This window comes from Rhea pennata, chromosome 4, assembly GCF_028389875.1.
Source record: "Rhea pennata isolate bPtePen1 chromosome 4, bPtePen1.pri, whole genome shotgun sequence".
NCBI lineage: Eukaryota > Metazoa > Chordata > Aves > Rheiformes > Rheidae > Rhea > Rhea pennata.
Window position 1 is genome coordinate 27,959,829 of NC_084666.1, and position 21,268 is coordinate 27,981,096.

The 21,268-nt window shown below is 37.6% G+C and overlaps 1 protein-coding gene across 7 annotated transcripts in view; it reads right to left on the reverse strand.

Annotated features, from left to right (window-relative positions):
- The window catches only part of CORIN (corin, serine peptidase), a 151,820-nt gene that overhangs the window by 104,188 nt on the left and 26,364 nt on the right, over nucleotides 1–21,268 (reverse strand). For all 7 annotated transcript variants that reach the window (XM_062575517.1, XM_062575519.1, XM_062575522.1 and 4 more), the window contains exon 3: nucleotides 20,762–21,211. In XM_062575517.1, the coding sequence (XP_062431501.1) occupies nucleotides 20,762–21,211 (450 nt within the window). The remainder of the gene's footprint in view (nucleotides 1–20,761; nucleotides 21,212–21,268) is intronic.

Here is a 21,268-nt window from a genome sequence, read left to right on the forward strand (position 1 = left end):
ACCTATTTCTTGAACCACTATGTCAAAACAATCTCTGCAATAGCATGTGCCCAGGGGTAGTGCCTTTTCGCCCAAGCTCACACGCATCTGCTGCTTTGGATCTTCTGAAATCCACACACTCTTGGCAGAGATGCGTCACAGTTCCTTGGAGCCATCTGATCTCTTAGGAGTACTCTGTGACTGCATAACACAGCATTGAATTCAACTTTCATGGCCAGCATGGAATTTTATAGCAACTCTACAAGAACATTTAAAAATAAAGAGTGATGGAAGAAGAGACCAAACCCAGGACCCACCCCGGTTACAGAATCATGAACCATCTTCACTTCCATATACCTTACATTCTTATACAAGGACTTTGTTTCAACATTTATACCAGGCATATCTGTATCCTGGAATACTCTCCTGGAAAGCAGATGCTTGGGTTAGAACCCTGTCCTTCTAATACGAGGGCTCAATCCTTATCTTCTACTCATTATATCATTTACCCAGCAAGCAAACTACCATGCAGCAGGTGAGTGTCTTGTACCCTCCACATCTCTGAGTCAAAAAGAATAATTACAGGGTAATTGCAACCAATCTATCGTGATGTCACATACATCCTGGATTCTAACTACAAGAAAGCAGCTTTGTACAGGAGGACCTGGGAGTCCTGTTGGACAAGTTGACCACAAGCTAGCAACGTGCCCTTATGGCAAAGAACGCCAATGGTATCCTGGGCTGTATTAGAAAGAACATTGCCAGCAAGCTGAGGGAGGTGATTCAGCCCTTTTCTCAGTCCTGGTGAGGCTGCACCTGGAGTGCTGGGTTCAGTTCAGGGCTTCCTGGTACAAAAGAGATGTGGAGCTAATGCAGCAAAAGTCCAGCAAATGGCTAGTAAGATGATTAAGGGATTGGAGTATCTCTCATATGAAGAAAGGCTGAGAGAGCTGGGACTGTTTAGCCTGGAGAAGAGAAGGATCCTTGGGATCTTATCAATATGTAAAAATATCTCACAGGAGAGTGTAAAGACACAGCCAGACTCTTTCCAGTGGTACCTAGTGACAGGACAAGAGGCAATGGACACAAACTGAAACACAAGAAGTTCTGTCCGAATACAGGAAAAACTTTTTTACTGTAAGAGTAACTGAGCACTGGAACAGGTTGCCCAGAGAGGTTGTGGAGTCTCCATCCTTGGAGAAATTCAAAAGCTGTCTCTTTAGAGTCCTGGGCAACATTCTCTAGAAGGCAATGCTTAAGCAGAGAGGTTGGACTAGATGATTTCCAAAGGCCACTTCCAGTCGCAACCATTCTGTGATTCTGTGAACTGCAGTACTAACAGCAGTGCTGCAGTCTCAGAAACCTTTGGTAGTAAATCAAGAAAAGTTACCTTGTGTTACCACAAGTAGATGAGACTGCACAAGACTGACTAGCTCAGGGAAAGCATTCTACTGGCTCACTTACATAGCATGGAGCTGCATGGCACAGACACATCAGCCCTCTCTGAGATAGCCACAGACCTCTAATCCAGCAGCATGTAGACTCAGCATTTTATCTTCACAATCAGGGCCTAAGGAGACCTTACTGAATTTCCTGTTTTTCTCTCAGGTTCCACACATACTTTGAATAACACATTGTTTCAGTCAGGTTGTTTCACTTAAATCGAGACCAGAACAAAACACAGAGATTCTCTATTAGGACCACTTGCATAAAACAAGCTATTAAGTTACTCCATTAATTCTTCCATCAAGCCCAATAGCTTGTGACAGATAGAATATATCCTTCAGATAGGCACTTGCCTATCTGAAGTGTGTTCAATGCCAGAATTGCTCCATATGTACAGTGATATAGACAAAGCATTCTAAAGAGCTAGAAATATTTTATTGTAAAGGACACTAGAAGTATTTAGTGTCAAGCAGGAGGAAAGTCATCAAAAACTCAGACAAAATGGACCACTTATTTAATGAGTATTTAAATAAAATACTTAAACACATAATAAAAAAGTAAAAATAATCATATTTCTTTTTTTTCCAAAAAAAGGAAAATTTAAATTAAAAAAAAATTCCATTGACCAATAGCCATAGAAACAAGAAGAGAGTTTAGTAAACATCAAAATGCATAACCTTTCTACCAAATTACTAAATGCTGCTTCACATGTACAGGCTAATTGCATTTTATAAACTATTCTTCACTCCAGTGCCAGAATGCTAATAAAATACATGAATGAATCTGACTGATGGGATAACATACTAATATCAAACATGTTACAAAATAAGTAGAAAATAGATAAGAGGGAAGAAGGATTACCTTGGAAAAAAGACCAGTGAATGGCAATAACAACATGTGAAAATGCTGCTGATCAGCGTGATTCCTGATAATATGGGTCATTTCTGATGTGCATATAAATGAAGAGTTTTCTGTTCATCACTGGCTAATGACAAATGGACTAAACTGGTAGGAAAGGGCTTCCTGCTATTCCAGCAATTGCAATGCAAGTCTATGGTTTCATATTCAGCTCTGCTGAAACTAATTTAAACCACATTTTTTCCACTTTCCCTCTCCCCTCTTTGGATTGTTTCCAGATTGCACCAATCATGGACTGTATCTGCAAAGCTACATAAGTGAAGGGGACTAGAGAACTGAACTAATAATGAGAATAACCACCTACATTCCTTCCAAAAAGGCAATGCTCATGGCAGTCCCCATGAAACAAAACTAGAACTGCAGCTTAAGGTAGATCAATAGTTTTAGTCTTTAAACACTCAACTTTGTCTGTAACAATAAGGTCATGATTCTTCACCTACTGGTGGTCCTGACCACACAATCAACTAGCTCTGCAAATTGCCCGACCTGAAAAATAACCTTCTCTTTTGAGGGGGAGAAAGAGGAGAAGAGGGGATCTTGGTTCAGATCACTGAGTTGAATAGCTGTTTGGCAGCAAAACATTTGTTCTAGGACAAAAGAAGGGACAGTGTAGTGGCAGGAGCTAGTGTGTAAGAACAGAGCTTGCTCATAGGAGCTAAAGCAGTGCTTTTGCAGAATGTCAACACTGTTGAGCTCTGTAAAACACTTTGAAACAGTTATGAAAAATCAAATCACACTAGCAGAATCAATTCTTGTCAATGAGACGTGAAAGAACATTTTAACTCTAAACATGGATATATCGGTTTGATGTGACTCTACATTCTGAATGCATGCTTCTTCTAAAGCACATCCTACAAACAGATCTGGAATTCTTCCTTCTTGCATTAGTAATTAAAAATGTTATGAAATTAAATGATGTCTTCAGCTAAAGCTAATGGGATGAACAGCATGAATTGGCCTTGATCCTGGCTGAAGTATATATTCTTACTAGGATTATCGTAGCAGATCTGCAAAACAAATCTCTGTCTCAGATATGCAAAGCATAATAAGGTACATGAAAGTTCTTGAAAATGAAAGCATTCAGTCTGATTTTCATATCCCAGGTCAAGTTTGTTGGGATTTCAAATACAAAATAATCTTCTTTAATCAGAAGCACTTTTAAACATCATTAAGGCATTTATGGAGAACAAAACAGTGTTTAGTTTGCAGTAGTGATCATCACCCACTTTGTTACTGAACCTGCTTGTTCTAAATACTAAATTCACTGGTAAAGCCTCAGAAAGGCACCTCTGGTGGAACCTAGGAAGAAAAGGCAACATTCACCCAGCTTTTTCCTAGCGACAGCTCTAACAATATTGGAACAAATCTTGCTTTTAATCTGAAAGTGTCTTTAAAATTTCTTAGAATCCCAGTAAAGAAGAGCAAAATCAAACCAAACTCATCCATTCTAACTTGGAAGCTTGTCTAACTTTCCTATAGCAGCAACTCACAGACTTCTTGATTTGGGAACCATCTTCACAATCAGTCTTTTTCTAATCCAAAAGTTGGCATGTGCTTATAACTTTAAAAGGATCTTGTGACTCTGATTTCAAAAACTCATATTTCAGATATAAGAAGCCACATAATGCCTTTTTTCCCCGTGTCCTGTTTCTACTGCATATCTGGATTCACAGACTTTTCCTGAAGATCAAAGGAGTAATGCATTCCACCTAGAATCTGGTCTTTTCAGCAAAACTTTTTCCAGAACTCATTAAAGTCTTCATATATTTCAATATCTCTTATTTACTGACATCTTGTTACATTTTTCATTTCAATTAAAATAGAAGACAGACAGACTTCCTGGCCTTTATCCAGCTATGAATTTCTCATGTATAGTCTACTTTGGACCAAAATTGCATTTCAGATGTTTTCTCTGTAACTCAGGAAAAGCATCTCACTATTTGATTTTCTTATGAAACATTTCAATACAGGCCTGCAATTAGAATCTATCCTTTGGAATCAGTCAGTAGGGAGATATACAAGCTGTTTTCCTCCTGGTTCAAATATCAGTAGTTAAAGTCAACAATTTTACAACAAAAGCATAGTAACTGCAATTTTTTATTTGAACTCTGAATTGAAAACACAATTTCCACAATTCACTGCAGCATCAGGTTCCTCACAAGAGAGCCTGCTGGCTGCTGAGGATGTATGTCAGGTTACTGTTACATTTTAAATACATTTTCAGACACTTCCTTGCAATTTTTCCACACTACTAGCAAATTTATGTGTTTTTTCTCTTCTGGGACACGTTATACCATAACAGAAAACACCAGCTAAACCTTATAGAATAGTACACAGTCTTATTACACTATAGAAGAAAATAACAAATTATACACAAACATTTTTGAGGAAAAATGCCAACAATTTTACAATTCAAAAAAAAAAAAAAAAAAAAAAAAAAACACTGGTGGGATTGAGGGGTGCAGGGAGGAAGTTATTCCTTTATTCCTTTCAATCCCTTGGAAAAGCTAAATTGAAGAGAACAAATCTTAAGAAATTTAAGAAGCTAATTATACTATAAACAACTAACAAAATCCTTTGATCCTTTGAAAGTAGTAATACTGTAGTAGTCATAATCTTTAAAACCACAAGAAAAGTAAGGTCTGAAGGAAAAAGATATCTTTAATTAGAACAACTGATACAGAATAAAGTATGATTAGCATCGCTGTCAAAGGAAAATTCAGCAGATAAATTCAAATGGTTTATGAGTGTCTTCTCCTGTGAGTTCTACCAATGGTTAAACCATACCACACCATCCTCCTGCCAACAGCTTTCACTGCTTAACAAGTATTGTTTAATCTCACATGAATTCATAATTACAATAAAACTTGGACATAGCTGCTCTCACTTCATTTCCCTTGGGTTTTGCCTCCCCTTATGTGATTTGAGATTATGCTCATTCAGATGTGTCTGTTTTTCACAGCTTTCTCAGTTGGTCCAATAAAAATATTGTCTTTCTTTCCAAATTCAAGTACATGAAAGAGTAATTAAAGTACTAAAACAGTTCTGTAAAGCTGATTTAGTTTTGCCTTGTGCATTGCTGTACTCTTTAAACCTTTCTTTAGCTAACTCAAATCCCACTTAGGCATGTCAGCTTTAGATAATTTTTACATGTTTCTCACTGCATCAAAGTGCCTATGCTGAGAAAAATAAACCCCATGCCATTAAAGCAAACTAGAGATAGAGACATACGTAGCACTGTACTCAGACTCATGTGGAAACATGCAGTGAAGTTGGAATAGCAAGTCTAAAGGAAGAGATATTTTAGGCCATTCTTCTGTAAGGAAAGCTAGACAGAAGCAAGGAAGAGAGAGGAACATGTGAAAGACATAGTAGCAAAATTAACTCATTTGGATAGTCCCTGCAACAGAATACAATTCTGATGAGTCTCTGCGTTAGGCTACATAATATATAGGAGCATAAATTGGAAGAAGACAACACAGACATAAAATCAAGATCAAGCTGTGGAAGAAAAGTACTTAAATGGAAAAAAAAATGTTTTTGATTCTTCTCAAGTCTGATCAACATCTCTGCATCATTTTGTACTGTTTCCTTTGGTATAAAGCTCTCACTTCATCCAAAAAGTATTCTGTTGTCTATTTTACAGCTGTTTCTGCCAGGACAAGGACTTTTATAGACGTATTTTGTACAGCAGCTTGAAAGCGGTAAAGAAACTTCACAGATATCTGTCCATAATTGCTCAAAATACACCAGTCAGCATAAGTCACAATTTTCTTCATACTTTCAGGTTGAAACAGGTTCACTTATTTTTGTTTTTAAATCATCTAGTTAAAGATGAAATATTCTTTTATTCCTTTTTCTGATGAGATCCTGATTTCCCCTAGCATTTCCCCCTTCAAGACTTCTGAAAATGCTTGTCTTTCAGACATCTGTCCTATATTTGCCATTGTAAAGAGTGAGACAAAGAATGCATTTCATTTCTTCAACAATGTCTGAATGATTCTTGCCATCTGTTGGAGACCCCTGCTGTCTCTTTCCCAGAATCTCTCTTGTTCAGGACACAGTGGAAATTATTCTTTACACAACTTTACCTCTTATGTAATTATTTTTCCTTTTCATTTTCTATCTTTACCTTCCCTTTACTTTCTGTGTTATAATGTCAACTTCATTCTGCAGTTCCAACAGTCTTCTTTTATTGTCAAGATATCTCTTTTTTTCAGATATAGTTTGCATGTCCTTCTTTACATACATTCTCTCATCCCCTAGTCAAAAAAATCAGTACTTAGAATTTATTTTATATATATAATTAGTGCATATACAATTTATCCTTCAACATGTAGCACTCTCTTTCTCTTTGTTATTTTATTTTACTTGGATTTCATCTAAGCTTGCTGCACTTAAGAGCTTGTCGTTTAAATAAGATCTTTAAAAGTTGTTTATACGAGATTTTTAACAATGCTTATCAGTGTGTTAAGTATTCAGACACAAATCACTTGCATCTATTTAAAATTTGATAGTAATAAGCTATTTTTTTGCATTATTACCTTAGGCATAAAGAACTATTATACTTTGGTTGTCAGTTACTACTCAGTTCCATTTTGTCTCTCACAGAATGCTGAAACAGTTAGAATATATATTCTAATGCAGATACATTTTTATCCAAATAATATGCTAAATAGTTACTGTAATCAGGGTACCTAGTCATCTTTCCAAAATTAAATTTCCTTAAATGATGGGATAACATTTGCAATTATAACCAGTTCAAAATTATATATGTTGATGTAAACGTTCCTGATAAAAAGAGTGTTCATAATTTTATTCTCCAATATAATTTGAAGCACTAAACTGAATATTTGAGATTGCCATATTGAAAAATTTAATCTTGTCTACTGGATGTCCAAAATGAGACAGCTTTCACAGGCACTAAACACTCACAGTGCACAATAGTTTAAATTAAAGCTACACCTAATTAGAGGTGAATTAATCCAAGAAAACACACATCGGATGCCTCAAATCAGGGGTCACACTGCATATGAGGATGAAAAGGTAGGTTGTGGGATAAATGGCCAAATCTTCCAAGATTACTGAGCATCAGTAAACCCCATTCAAAACAGTAAGGGAGGTCGATGTCAACCACTTTTTGAAAAGCCTTAACTTTCTTATATTTGGAATTTCAATCTTAAGGTCAGACAGCATCTCTGCTGAGAACATCTTTTAAGCATGTGCTTAAGTGCTTTCTGAGTGGAGATGAATTTAGCATTTGTTAAGTGTTGTTCTGAATACGTGCTTTTCCTTTCTACATGTTTTACAATCTTGACCTCTGTGGCTCCTTAACATTTAATGTGAGCCAAGGCACTCTGTCATAATGAAATCAGAAAAATAAAACCTTGTTAATGAGATGTCTGCAGAAGAGGGGGATTCCAAACTCTGTGGGACAAGGAAAGTGACATGAAAGAATTTAAAGCAATATAAGAAATGAATTGCCAAACACAGTTTACACATCTTTAGTCCCTGCCAGGATTGTCCTCAAATGCACATATTTCTCTGTATCTTTTGAGGTACACTAGCACAAAACCACAATAATATTTCAAACTTCCACTCAAAGTAATGCCTAAAAAGAAACAACATCATGTACACAAAACATATCAACAGCTTTTGATTAGCCCAAAGCTTCTGCTTGGAAAGTAATCACTTATAATACATTTCTGCCAATATATTAAATAAGTAAAGTATTTTGGGATTAGTTAGGAGTAATTTTAGGAGTGACTTCATGCAACATAAGTTGTGATCAATAAGAAGCTTATAAGAATCTCACTGTTTAAAAGTATTTTTTCTTAACTTTCAGGCTTTAGAGATTTTATGAATAACTCCTCTGCAATCAAAATATTCAGTGCTTCCTATCTTGATGTAAGCAAGCTACTTGTGTGAACAGCTGGATAAAGCATCCCAAATGCAGACAAATGATGATTTCTTAGAGCAGAGGTTGTTAACCATTTTCATAGTAGAGACCACATCTGTATGGGTTATCACACATACTCCTTTTCTCCCGGTTGTCATTTCGCATGCCATACTGCAACTGCATAACACCACTGAGGCAATTACAGCAGTTGCTTTTTTTCCTGCTAAAACAATGTACTTAGCAATTATATCATTGTGATGGTTTGCTTTTATAAACTCACCCAGCTATTTACCAAATATCAAAGTTTTTTTCAGTGATGTACACCAGGTAATATTTTCCATTGTCTTACAACTAGAAAGATAATCATAGAATCAGTAAGGTTGGAAGGGACCTCTGGAGATCATCTAGTCCAACCTCCCCTGCTCAGTAGGGTCACCTAGAGCATGGTAGACAGGGTTGCATCCAGGCGGGCCTTGAAGATCTCCAGGGAAGGAGACTCCACAACCCCTCAGGGCAACCTGGTCCAGTGCTCTGTCACTCTCACAGTGAAGAAATTCGCCCTCACGGTCAGGTGGAACTGCCTGTGCTTCAATTTCTGCCCATTGCCTCTTGTCCTGTAACACGGGACAGCTGAAAAGAGTTTGGCCCCATCCCCTTGACACCCTCCCTTCAGGTACTTGTACACATTGATAAGATCCCCCCTCAGTCTTCTCTTCCCCGGGCTGAAGAGGCCCAACTCTCGCAGCCGTTCTTCATAGGGCAGATGCTCCAGCCCTCTGATCATCTTCGTAGCCCTTTGTAGTCATCTTACACCACTTAAACATTCCTTTATTATATACCCATTTTCTTAAAAACTAGCATAAAAATATACTGTTTCACAATTTAAATCAATTTCTAACTTTTAGAGACTGAGACCTCCTGAGGAGCAGGTTATTGTATAACTATCTTTCTCTAATCTTATGCTACCACTCAAGTTATTTACCAAAAGAAGTCAAAGATCAGTATTTAGTTTCTTCCTATCTCACATTTATATTCACTCCCCATTACAGAAATGCTAAAATTATAGGGTTTTACTCTATCCCAGTCAAATAAAAGGGACAGATTCTTCCCTTCTTAGCTACATTGTGATGTTGATTATACTGGTCACTGTGTAATGAGCAAGTGACTATGGATGAAGAAAGTATTCTGGAGTGGTACAAGATTAATCAGAACTTTCATCATGCTTCATGACCTGCTCATTTTGTCTCTTTATTCACTATATCATTGAAAAACAAGTATCTTCAACCATATTCCCACACTGCATGGTCTGGTATAGCTGTATGGCTGAATTATTCCATTTACAGCACCGCAAAACTGTTAGGTCATTTACCTCCTAAAAACATGCAGATTTGGTCCAGTCAGAAGATTTTGCAAATTCATGTCAATTTTAGCAAACTGATTTTGCTTTAAAACACATTAGAAGTCACAAAAAATGAATACTCTTTCAATACTTTGAAACAAGATGTTCCCACTGATTAGTACATATATTCTTCTGTTAGCAGAAATACCTGCTTAAAGAATAAAAGAAGTTTATGGTATGAGACCACGTATGTTGAATGGTATTCACATTTATAACTAGAAGTTACCTAGAATTTATCCAAAGATGCTAAAAGGTGCTACATGAGTTGTTTTTGAAGAGTCTGTGTCATGGGTAACATGAATCTCCCACACCTGTGCTGGAGTGTAACAAAGCTTTAATGTGTATGATGTAAAAGCGCAACAAAGGACATAAAATGGGTTATTCTATTTTTATTCAGAAAGCACGTACACATTCCAGAGCTAGAATATCAAAGGTGTCTTTAAAGGTTTGTGAGATCCTTTATTCACAATGAGATAACTTCTTTGTAAACTGCTGAAAGAAGACTATTTGCCTACCTGCATATAAGTTTCAATTGTTAAATAACTGCATTGGGTAGGACTGTTCAAAATGCCAAAGCACCACAGCCAAGATTGATGCAGCATACTTTATGTTGCTGATCGCCTATGAAAATTAAAATTGAAGTCAAGCTCATTGAGCTTGTTCAGCACATCTTTTCTTGGCTTGCTTCTTAGAAGTAACCTATAGTTAATTTCAGTTTGTCATTCAAAATGTTTTCCTTTGAAATTTGATTTTCAAAACACTTAAGATGAATCAAATAAAAAGTTTTTTGCAAATATTGTAACATCTAGCTGACCTAAAGGAATCTGTCATTCTAAAACTGCCAAAACCAAAATTAAACACCCAGCTAGTACATAATCATAATCTCATTATTAATCTACCCCTTTAATCAGCAACAAGTTGAGAGAACTAGATAGAGTTTAACCACCAACAATCACTTGTAGTTAAGACAAAACTGATAATAAAAGCAGTGTACGAGACCTGAACGATGTTGACATTAAAAATGCCAGTACAGCATACTAACAACTTCATTAGTGATAGAATCATCATCTCCATGATACTTCTCATTTCCTTTGTAACTGACAAATTGTATAGTTGTACTATGCAAATAAAAAGCTCATGCCTGAATCTATTCAGCACTCAGGAAGTAAAGGAGAACTCCCTTTACTGAACTTCTTGAGGTTCCTCTCTGCCCATCTCTCTAGCATGTCAAAATCCCTCTGAAGAGCAGCACACTTCTCTGGTGTATCAACCACTCCTCCTAGTTTTGTATCATCAGCAAACTTGCTAGGAGTGCACTCTATCCCATCACCAAGGTCACTGATGAATAATTTGAACAGGAATGGACTCAGTATTGACCTCTGGGAGACACTGCTAGCTACCTGTCTCCAAGTAGAGTTTGCACTGCTGACCACAACCCCCTGAGCTCTGTCATTCAGCCAGTTAAGCCATAAGTTGGTTAAGCATGATTTGCCCTTTGTGAATCCATGCTGAATACTCCTGATTACCTTCTTGTCTTTCATGTGCTTGGAAATGGTATCCAGGATTAGCTTCTCCATCACCTTTTCAGAGTGAGGTGAAGCTGACTGGCTTGTAGTTCCTTGGATCTATCTGCTTTCCCTTTTTGAAAATTGGAGTGACCCTAGCTTTCTTCCAGTCCTCAAGCACCTCTCCTGATTGCCATGACCTCAATCATTCTTGAAAGAGTGGCCTTGCTCCCTTCATCAGGCAGCTTCCTTAGCACTCATGGATGCATTCCATCAGGGCTCATGGATTTATGTAGGTCTACTTTGCTTAAGTGGTACCAAACCCCAAATCCTCCACCAAGAGATAGTCTCCCTTTCTCCAGACTCCCCCCCTGTTCTCCAGGGTCCAGGATTCCAGCGGGCCAGTCTTAGCAGTAAAGACTGAGGTGAACAAGGCATTCAGTAGCTCTGCCTTTTCTGTATTCCTTGTCACTAAGCTCCCTGCCCTGTCCAGCAATGGGCCCACATCAACTAGTCCAAGACTAGCTGAAAACAACTGTTCTGCATTTAACTTAGATCAGCCAATAAATTACACAATTTGAAAGTAACAAGTGATTGTCAACTCTTCCTTGTGCTCAGCAGGTACCAAAGGGAGAGGTGATAAGGGTACTAACCCCCTGAAGTATATAGAGAAAAACAATTCATTATCTCCCAAGTCAAACAGAGGGGATTAGCCACGAGCAGCATACAACCTGCATTTTAGATCAGAGCTGAAATTCTATCCTAAAATTTTTTTAAAGGTGATCTGCAACAAACTACCAAATGGAGGAAGCTGTGGAACACCTCTTCAGTCTAAACCAGATACATTTTCTTCAGAGCTTAGTGCTGTCATAAATCCTAACTCAGTTAGTCTCCTGACCAAAGACAACTGTAGAAGATCAGGCTCTTCCCCAATCAAACTCATTTTTGGAGCCCCACATTTTTCAACAAGGTACTTCCAGCCACTCCCCTTCTTGGCTGAGGCACATATTTGCTTCTATAATCTCTTGGACAAGCACAGCTGTAAGCAGGTAGTTCTGGCTAAACACTTCTCCACAGCCATTAGATGTGAGCTGGCCTATATTCCAGATCCAGATGGTTTTTCAATCAGCAATTTCCTAATTACAGGTTCTTTAGAGAAACTGGAGACATATTTCTAAGGACCTACCATTACAAACAAAAAGCACAAAATGAAATTAACCTCAGGATTAGATCTATCATTAGAGAGTATTTTCCATGGCACACTAGGCTGGACTGCATTTTCCTATTGTTTTGAAAGATGTGCATGACTTTACAAGTATGTTTTCAATAAGTGAAAATGAATTCTGGCTTGATTGACACCACTTAATTATGTGCTAATACTGTTATGTTCAAAACAAAAAACTAGTGCTTTGTAAATGATGCACAAAAGCCAAGGTACTCAGCAGACCATGAATAGGACACTATGAACAGACTGTGCCTGAGCTGTCCCAGTTATCTCTGGTTAATCACCACATAGTCACATTACTCTTGTGCTCTGTTCTGTAAGAGATTATGACTGTCTTTTCTAAGTAGATCCCCCAGTGATAAATTATGCTCACCTCAATTTTGGACAACACGAATATACTACCCAAGCATCCCTCTAAAGTCTGTTCAGAAACTAAGAGTAAAATACAGCAGCACACTTAGTAAACAGCACACTGCAAACATGTGAAACCTGTACTTTACAAACTGCAGTTTCCTGCTTACAAATTTCCAGGTGGAGCTTAAGATCCTGGGGTTGATCTATAAAGCCCTGATCAGCTTAGTTCTGACCAGTCCAACAAATTTCCGACTTTACAAATGTGTTTTCAATAGGTGAAAATTTTCCCTATGGAAAGTAACTATAGAATCGTACTACACTGTATACTAGAAGTATCCTAGAAGAACACATTTTCCCTATGTAAAATTCCTACAGCTATGTTTTTCATTGGCATGTGAGTGTTTCGCTAGGGAGTTCCTAATGATTGTCTGTGAAAGATCATTTGCATTAGCCAAAAACACTACAGCCTGGATCTGAATTTGATAGCACACTTGGCAAAGTACTTGTTGCAGAGCATGATATATGACTTCTTGGGCCCTTCCTTTATTCTGAGGGGCTGCTACTGACTCTTCTGTCTATATCACTGGATTTTACTTTTAGGGGCCATATTTTAAAAATATGCATTGAGAGACTAACTGTGTTTCTGCCACTGGAGTCTCAGTGCTTTGGTTCACTGACAATCTTAGCTATGTACATCAAAGGAGATATTCCTTAGAGTTCCGATTATAGCAAGTATTTGGTTGTTGTGCAAACTAAGAAGAATACTGATAAATGTTCACAGGCATCAAAGGTCAAAAAACACCCTGTTTTTATGCATAAAAGGAGTACTTTAATATACAGGTGTCTAAGAGTTTAACATAATTACGATGATGTTTCCTATAATTGCATACCAGTTCAGGTTGCATTTAAATCTTAAAAACATGAGGCCTGCAAGTTGTCTGTGCAAACTTAGATTGTTAAATCCTCATATTTCAATTATTCTTCCCAGAATGCGAAGTCTATTTATTTCTTTCATGTAATTCCACTCATGACTTCAGATAGCTTCCCTCAACTCTGCTTTTTATAAATCTTTGTTTACTTGCCTATGTTAGTTACATAAAGAGCAACCACTGGTTTCCCTATAAAATTAGGTCAAAATTATCTCACAGCTAAACAAGTTATGCTAAACTTTTTTCAGATGTGCAAAATGCTCTCCATGCCCTTGCATGCTACTGACGTCCTGGGTGACGTGGGACTAATCAGTCTAGTTCTCCGTGCCTCTGCCCATGTACCTGTAAAACAAGGACACTCACCAAGGCTGCACAAGAGTTTTTTTCACTCTATAAAGGATTTCAAGATTTGAAAAACAAAACCCATTTTCTCATCAAGAGAAAATAACATTTCAATGTTTTGAAATAGTTTTGTTGAAAATAAAAATACTTCCAAGTATCTACCATGGGCCTACTGCTGTTATTACCCTTAATACAACTAGGACTATACCAGCTTGTACGCATAAGTAAATATAAACTGAGCTAGAAGACAAAATGATTTATTAGATCACTGCTTTAGATACTAGGAATTAGGTAGATACAAACCTGTGGTCTGACTTAGGTTGCAGTTATTACATACTGTAGCATCCATAGAAAAAAGAATTTATCGTGAGCAGTACAAAGCAGGGATAGGGAGACAGGCAATGTCTTGATTCTGTGCCCTGTGTGACCTACCCCTCTCCACCGTCCCCAGAGTGGTCCTCACACTGCTCTTTTCTACCAAACAGAAAGCTGGGTCAAGCCAGTTCTCTATACATCTTAATAGTGGCAGAACACCAAATACGAAGAAAGTAGTACTGGGGAGGGAGAAAAACAATTAATGTACAAATTAGACATAGTTAAATTATAATAAAGAGGGATGGCCTCAAGGCTGAGCAGAGAGCTGCAAATTAATAAAATATCTCAGCTGCAGAGATGTGTCTAAAGTCCCAAGGGTCCTTTGCATAATAAGAATTTTTTATTTAGCAAAAGAGTAAAAGAAGCAAACAAGCAAACGTAAATGCTATGCCTCTTGAAATTCTGCTTAACAAGTCCTCTGATTCAGTGTGTCTCTTTCACAAAGGTACTTTGCTTCCAAGCAACTACTTGGGGTTTGTGGGTTTTTTTTCAATCCTCCTCCACACTTGTGCAATGCAGGGACGAGCTGAACTAGAACCAAATCCATGTTCACCTGGGACTCACACCATCCCCAGCACTTCATCAAGTACATTCACAATAAACCAGAGCTAGAAAAACATATCCCTCATCTCTATCCACCTTGCTCTTTAACTCAGTTCTTCTCCTGGTAAAGTGTCTAGAGGCCCATAGCTCCCCCCTGACTCCCCAGCGTATCCTCAAACTGTGCAGCCATCTGCTCCTCAGATGAAATGCCCTGGTAGTCCAGCTCTTCTGCCACCAGACGATGCCACCTTCCACTGACACGCTGAAGCAAGTCCCTCTCCCTCTCTGCCACTTTACATTCTCCCAAAGCAGAGCATGTCTTTGCCCACATTCCTGCCCCCTCCCCTGGGTCTCCGTCCCCAGGAGGACCCTTTGCAGCCAGCCCAGCCCCTCGGTCCCAGCATCAGGACAGCCCTGCGCCCCTTCCACAGTAGCGGCCAGTGGTGGCAGCGGCCCGAGGGGCAGCCCAGGCCAGGCCCTGCCCGGGCACCTGGAGGGAGCTGCGGAGCTGCTGGAGGAACCAGGCTGCTGTCATCCTTGCCCAGCAGCAATCAAAAGCTGCAGGCCCTGTCACAGTCACCATAAAGAGCTACAGTTTCTGCTGGGGCTCTGCTGAAAATAGTTCTTGTTTTCTCTGTTCCTCACAGTGTTTACACGTGCTGAGGAATAATACAAAGCACAGAAGGGTATGATAGAGGATCAAAACTTAGAGCACTTTGTCACATCACTGTTCATATCGAGATCACAACACTGTAACAGCCTTTTTGTGAAATGGTAGAGTTGTTTCTTGACTGTCTGCTAGGAGAGAAGCATGAGAGATTTGGCACAGAAAAAGGAGATATTAAATATATATACACACGAACACCAGTGAGTTGAAGAAATAAAATTAGATATTAATATCTCTAGTCCTAGTGCATATTGCACTAGTTTACAGGGTGTTTTCCTAGGAAGACTGTCAATCTGTCTCTGTTTCTCTCTCTCTCCTTGTCTCCCCGAAGCAGTAGTATTGCAAAATAGGGAGTCTGCTTCATTTGAAATGAAAACATCCCTCTCAATCCAATCCACTTGAGATTTCCTGATCAGTCTCTCACTTTGCTGCATAATTGCAAACTATTTTTGTCTCAAAGAGAAAAAAGAACTGATAAAATTTTACTGATAGTTATCTACAGAAAACATCCTTTGTTCTTTAAGATATATTATTATTTAGTATACCCTTCTTTTTTATTACACATTGATTGACAGATGAACAGAATAATATGGCATAAATCTTTAAATGCCATGCATACAGCCTATTGAACCTATTGGTTCACTTAAGCCTCCCTTCCTGATGTTTTTGCTATCAGGAAACCCTCCAATGAACCAACCTAATGACTTAAGACCATGAGCCATGCCTTTAAAACAACACTTTTAAATCTGAAAAATCACACAAACTCAAATAACCTCAACAGGAAAAATGTATTCCTTCACTTTCTTTCTGCCAGAGAAGTAACCCAGGATACACTTAGCTCAGAAGCTAGCCTTTATCAGGAGTCAGCATCATATGATTGAGAAAAGGTTATATAACAATTTAGGGCATGTAAGACACAACCACCTATAACAACAACAACTTGCAATTTAAAGTCTAGAGACTCTATGAGTCAGAGATTGCAAGTTTAAAGCTCCCAACAGACAAACACATCGTGAAATTTTCCAGGCACTTTTATACTTTTTGGTTTTCTCATCATCCTGTGGCAAAGAGCTCTGTGACATAGATTGATATTCTGTGAAAATGTGTCTCCTTCTGTTTGTTTTTAACATATTTTAAAGTATCTGCTTTTGCTTGTTTTTAGGTCTGATAACCTAAAAACAGTGGGTACCCACTTGATATCATGAAGAACAGTGAGCAACTGTTCCCTGTTCAACTTTTGCAGGCCACTCAAGATTGTACAGATATTTACAATAACCTCTCACTCCTCAGCCATCTGTTTTCTGGAAGGATGAGTTATTGTCTATTTAGTATCTCCTCATATCTAAGCCATTCCCATCTCCACTACTTCTGGTTGTCTGCTGTTTGATTTTCTAATTCAACTATTGTCCTTCTGAACTTAAAGATTGGCATAATGAGATTTTCTATCTTCTTTCTGTAGCCTTCATGGTAACACATAAGACTGCCTCTTTTTCTCTTCCTCATTCTACCGTGCCTTTCTGTTTCCCGTCAAATCTATTCTTTACTAGAGTTTCTATCAAAGAACATCCTTCAACCTCAAGGATACTAAAAAAAAAAAAAAAAAAAAAAAAAAAAAGCCAGATTTCATTCCTCTCCAGTTAGTAACTCAGCAATGTCTTATTTATTTTGAAGCCTTGAGTGAATACCATATAGTCACAATATTTATTATTCCTCTTAATAATGTGTTTTCAATGTCTTTTGTTGAAGCTGTGATTTAACAGTAAAGCAAATTCAGTGCTAAGGATACTAACACTAGACCAAAAATGTTAGTCACGTGTCTCTAAGTTCAGATACGTTCAGAAAATTTGAACTGATTGATTTTGTATTGGCAGTCTAAATTGTATGAGATATCATTTTTCTTTTAACATCCGGCAAAATACGCACAATGTCCATGTTATGCACTCCTACTAAGCCAAGAGAAACGCATTCATGTGCCTGCATTTGAATCAAATGAAATTTGTACTGATGGAGGATCTAATAGCACACAGATCCAGGATTGATGATGATGAAACTTCAGCCTCACACTTCATTTGAAGTTGAATTTCCTTGTGAGACTTGCCTAGGAAGCTCAAACCTCCATTTTACATGGGCTCAAAAATGATTACATAAATTCAGGGAAAATATTCATCAAGACTCACTACAGACCACTGGAAGCTCCTACCATATAATGTTGAAGTGTCTCTGTATGGTAGCCCTATTTTATTCTTCTCTAGGCATTTGCTAGTAGTCACAGTGGGATCCAAACACTAAGCAAGAGAAACTTGATTTGATCCACTATCATTTAGTTGGTTTTATCTGTCCCCAAATATCCTTTTTATTTCAAAAGGCTATTCCAGCCTCACTATGGCAAAGTTTATTTCTCTGCTCCCAGTTTTTCCCCAGCCCCTTTCACAACAGCATGCACAAGAACTCTTGTGGAGCTGCATGAGACATCAAACCATGTTCTCTGCAGGAAACCAAGCTTAGCAGAAAAGGAGTGATCAAAGAAAAGAGCTATGGGAAGTAGGAAGAGTTAATTTGCAAAGGCCAGGACAAGAATAAGATAGTGACAAGCCCTGTGCATTCATTGTCTCCATGCCTTGGACAGCTATGGGAATGCATAGTTATTCAAGACCAAATTCTTTTGAATCCTAAAAATACCTTAACCCTCCCCCCCACACACAATTAAGACAATTTCCACTGTGATGCAAATAAACAAAACACCTGAAAAGGGAAAAGTGCCTCTAAATATTGAGAGATTATTGATTAACAGTATACCAGATTATGGTGTATGGGGGGAAGGGGCGTATGTAACTTAAAGAAATGTAACTGTATGTTGTTTATGTTGTTTTGTTTTTGTTTTTTAAGAAATCCACAGACTTTAGAATTTCTCTTTGAAAAAAGTTTCTTCCTGTTCCACTTACAGAGAAGGAACCACAACTTCACAGTAGAATCACAAATAATTGTGTCTATTGAACATATATGCTTTATGCTAGCTGCAGTCATGCTGCTCTTTTAAAATGAACCACACTTATGAAAATAGAGCATATGCTTACAAATCCCATCATGGACTACAAGTGCTTTTCTGTATACTATCAAAACCCAAATATTTGAATGTTTAGAAATCCAGACATAAGGTTTTCCTGAAATGCTGTAGCACTAACTTTATCAACTTCCTAAGAGGAGGAGATATCCATGAACACCTCACATATACAAATGTACACATTACACCCATCTCTAAAATGTACATCCACAATAGTTCATTCCATCATGATAAGGAAAAAGTTTTACACCATCAAATATGTATTTCCTGGAATTCCATATATCTCAAATATGATGATTAGGCAGTTGAATACAAACACATACAAATACAAAGTCTTATGTATCTTAGTCTTAATATCTATATGATATCTACCCAGTTATGAAGTCTGCAATGCAAATACACTATCTTCCAGAAGAGGAATAGTTACTTAGATGCCCACAACACATTTTAAAAGAAGTTCTGGTTGGGAAAAACAAGTAGTATATTGCCTTGCAATTTTGCTCTATGTTTGTTAGCAGGCTGCTAACTTTGGAGTGTCTTTTGCTATCATAATTATCAAAAATGATATAGGTTAGAAGTATCTGTAATATAGCCCACTATACTTCTATGCTCAGTGCAGTGGTAATTAATCAGGTTACCAAAAAAGGTAAATAAACAAATCACCATAGGATACAAATAAACACTTCCACACGTGTTTTCAGTTTAGGGGGAAGAAAACAAGAGCTAGGTTCTATAGGTTCTGTTTGCTAAACATTTTTCTTACCCAGACTTACAGAAAAAAAAAAGAACCCTTCAGATGACCTGTGGAATAACCACAGTCTAGCAGACTGAAAAAGAACTGACAAATCATTGATTCAAATTAAGTTATCATATTGCTAGGCTAATTTGTGAGAATTATTTTCATATAAGATAAATATATTTTTCACTGAAACGTTCCTCAAAAAGAATCTTTTCCATGTACCAAGTTAAAGGGAAAAAAAAAAAAAAGAAAGAAAAAAGTCTTACTGAAAGGTTTTCCCTATTTTTCGGAAAGATCGGGGAAATGGTATACAGAGAAGCTTCTCCATTTCCCAACTTTTATCTGCCTGTTTGATGATAAGGCAGGGGAAAGGGAGAGAGGATCAGCAAACCCCTGAAGGTAGAATGTTTCAGAAGGAAACAGCAAAGCAAACAATTTCTAATGTGACTTCAGTCTGATTATTCTGACCTGAATAGGACATTCATTAGATAGTTCAGATAAGTAATATCAGTATTCTCATTTTATAGAGATTTCAAATATATATATATAGTAGATTATGCCACTTTTAGATCATGGATTGTCCCCTTTCTTCTATGTCAGTACTCTCTATGAATTGGAAAAAGTGTTGCTTTTTGCTCTGATGGGATCATTAGCAGAGGAATGACATGCAGTTAAAGAGAAACAAACTTGTTTGTACAAAATATAATACCTTAGTGTTTCATTTGTCACCAAAAAACATCAAGAAGCCTTTTACTGGCATGATACGTGTATTAAATGACCATGGCCGCAATGAAATGCACCTACTGTTACAATTAGACAAAAAAAAAAAACTGATCACAGATATTTCATTAGTTTTGTTGTTATTCTTTCTTGATGTTTTTATTACAGTTCTCACAAATATCACTGTCAAACAGTGACACAAACATCAACTTTATTGCTCCATAGAGAAACAGCTTCATATCAGAGAAGAATTTATCCACTAATTTATAGAAAATTGAAACTGTAACTGTAATTTTGTTTCCAGTTCAGGAAGGTACTTACCACACATATAACTTTAACAAAATGGAGAAAATCTAATATATAAACTGCATACAGCCTGCAGTAACTCATTTTCAGGCTTGGTAAGCACGCATGATTTTCACCAATTGAAGAATGTATTGTAAGCTTTCATGCTTAAAAGAAATTACTACATCTTCTTCCACAGGGTTGATCAGATGTTTTGATAAAAAACTGAGTGCTTACAATATAGAATATGTGTGATAAATAGTCTAAAGTCTCATTTCTCACAACTCAATGGTTAGAGGTGGAGGGGGGTAGGCCAACAGTATGTTCTACACTTTCTAAGTTGTAATTACGGAGCCAAATAAAATATAAACTTACTTTTCTTCTGATTCATTTTCTGTGACACAGATGGACGGGTAGGACTTAATACAGGCAGACTGGCCATCCTCTCTGTGATGTTAAATGATATGTCAGTGGACCACGTCTCCTCCTTTGCAGTGGCAAACAGCTGGGTGCTGTCTTCAGGGACCTCTGCCAAAACAGCATCATCTGGAGGATCAGGATTGAGCAATGAGTCTTGAGTTGCAGGATTAAATGAATTTTCCTGGAAAGTATCTCTAAATATATTTGAGTTCTTGTTTATTAGGTCAATGTGAGATAAAGGCGTAGTGGTCCAGGAGAGGGGATGTGAGCTGAGATCCCCTGTGGGATGAACCTTGGAACTATTTTCAGCCATGTTTGGAAAAGGATCATGAGATGTTTCAATGTCACTGTTAACTGTGAAGACCTCACTTCCATTTGAATAAAAGCATGTGTTTTCTAGTACCCCTGGAAAAGAGGAAAATAGTACCAAAATTACCATACCCTGAAAGAATAATTTGCTTT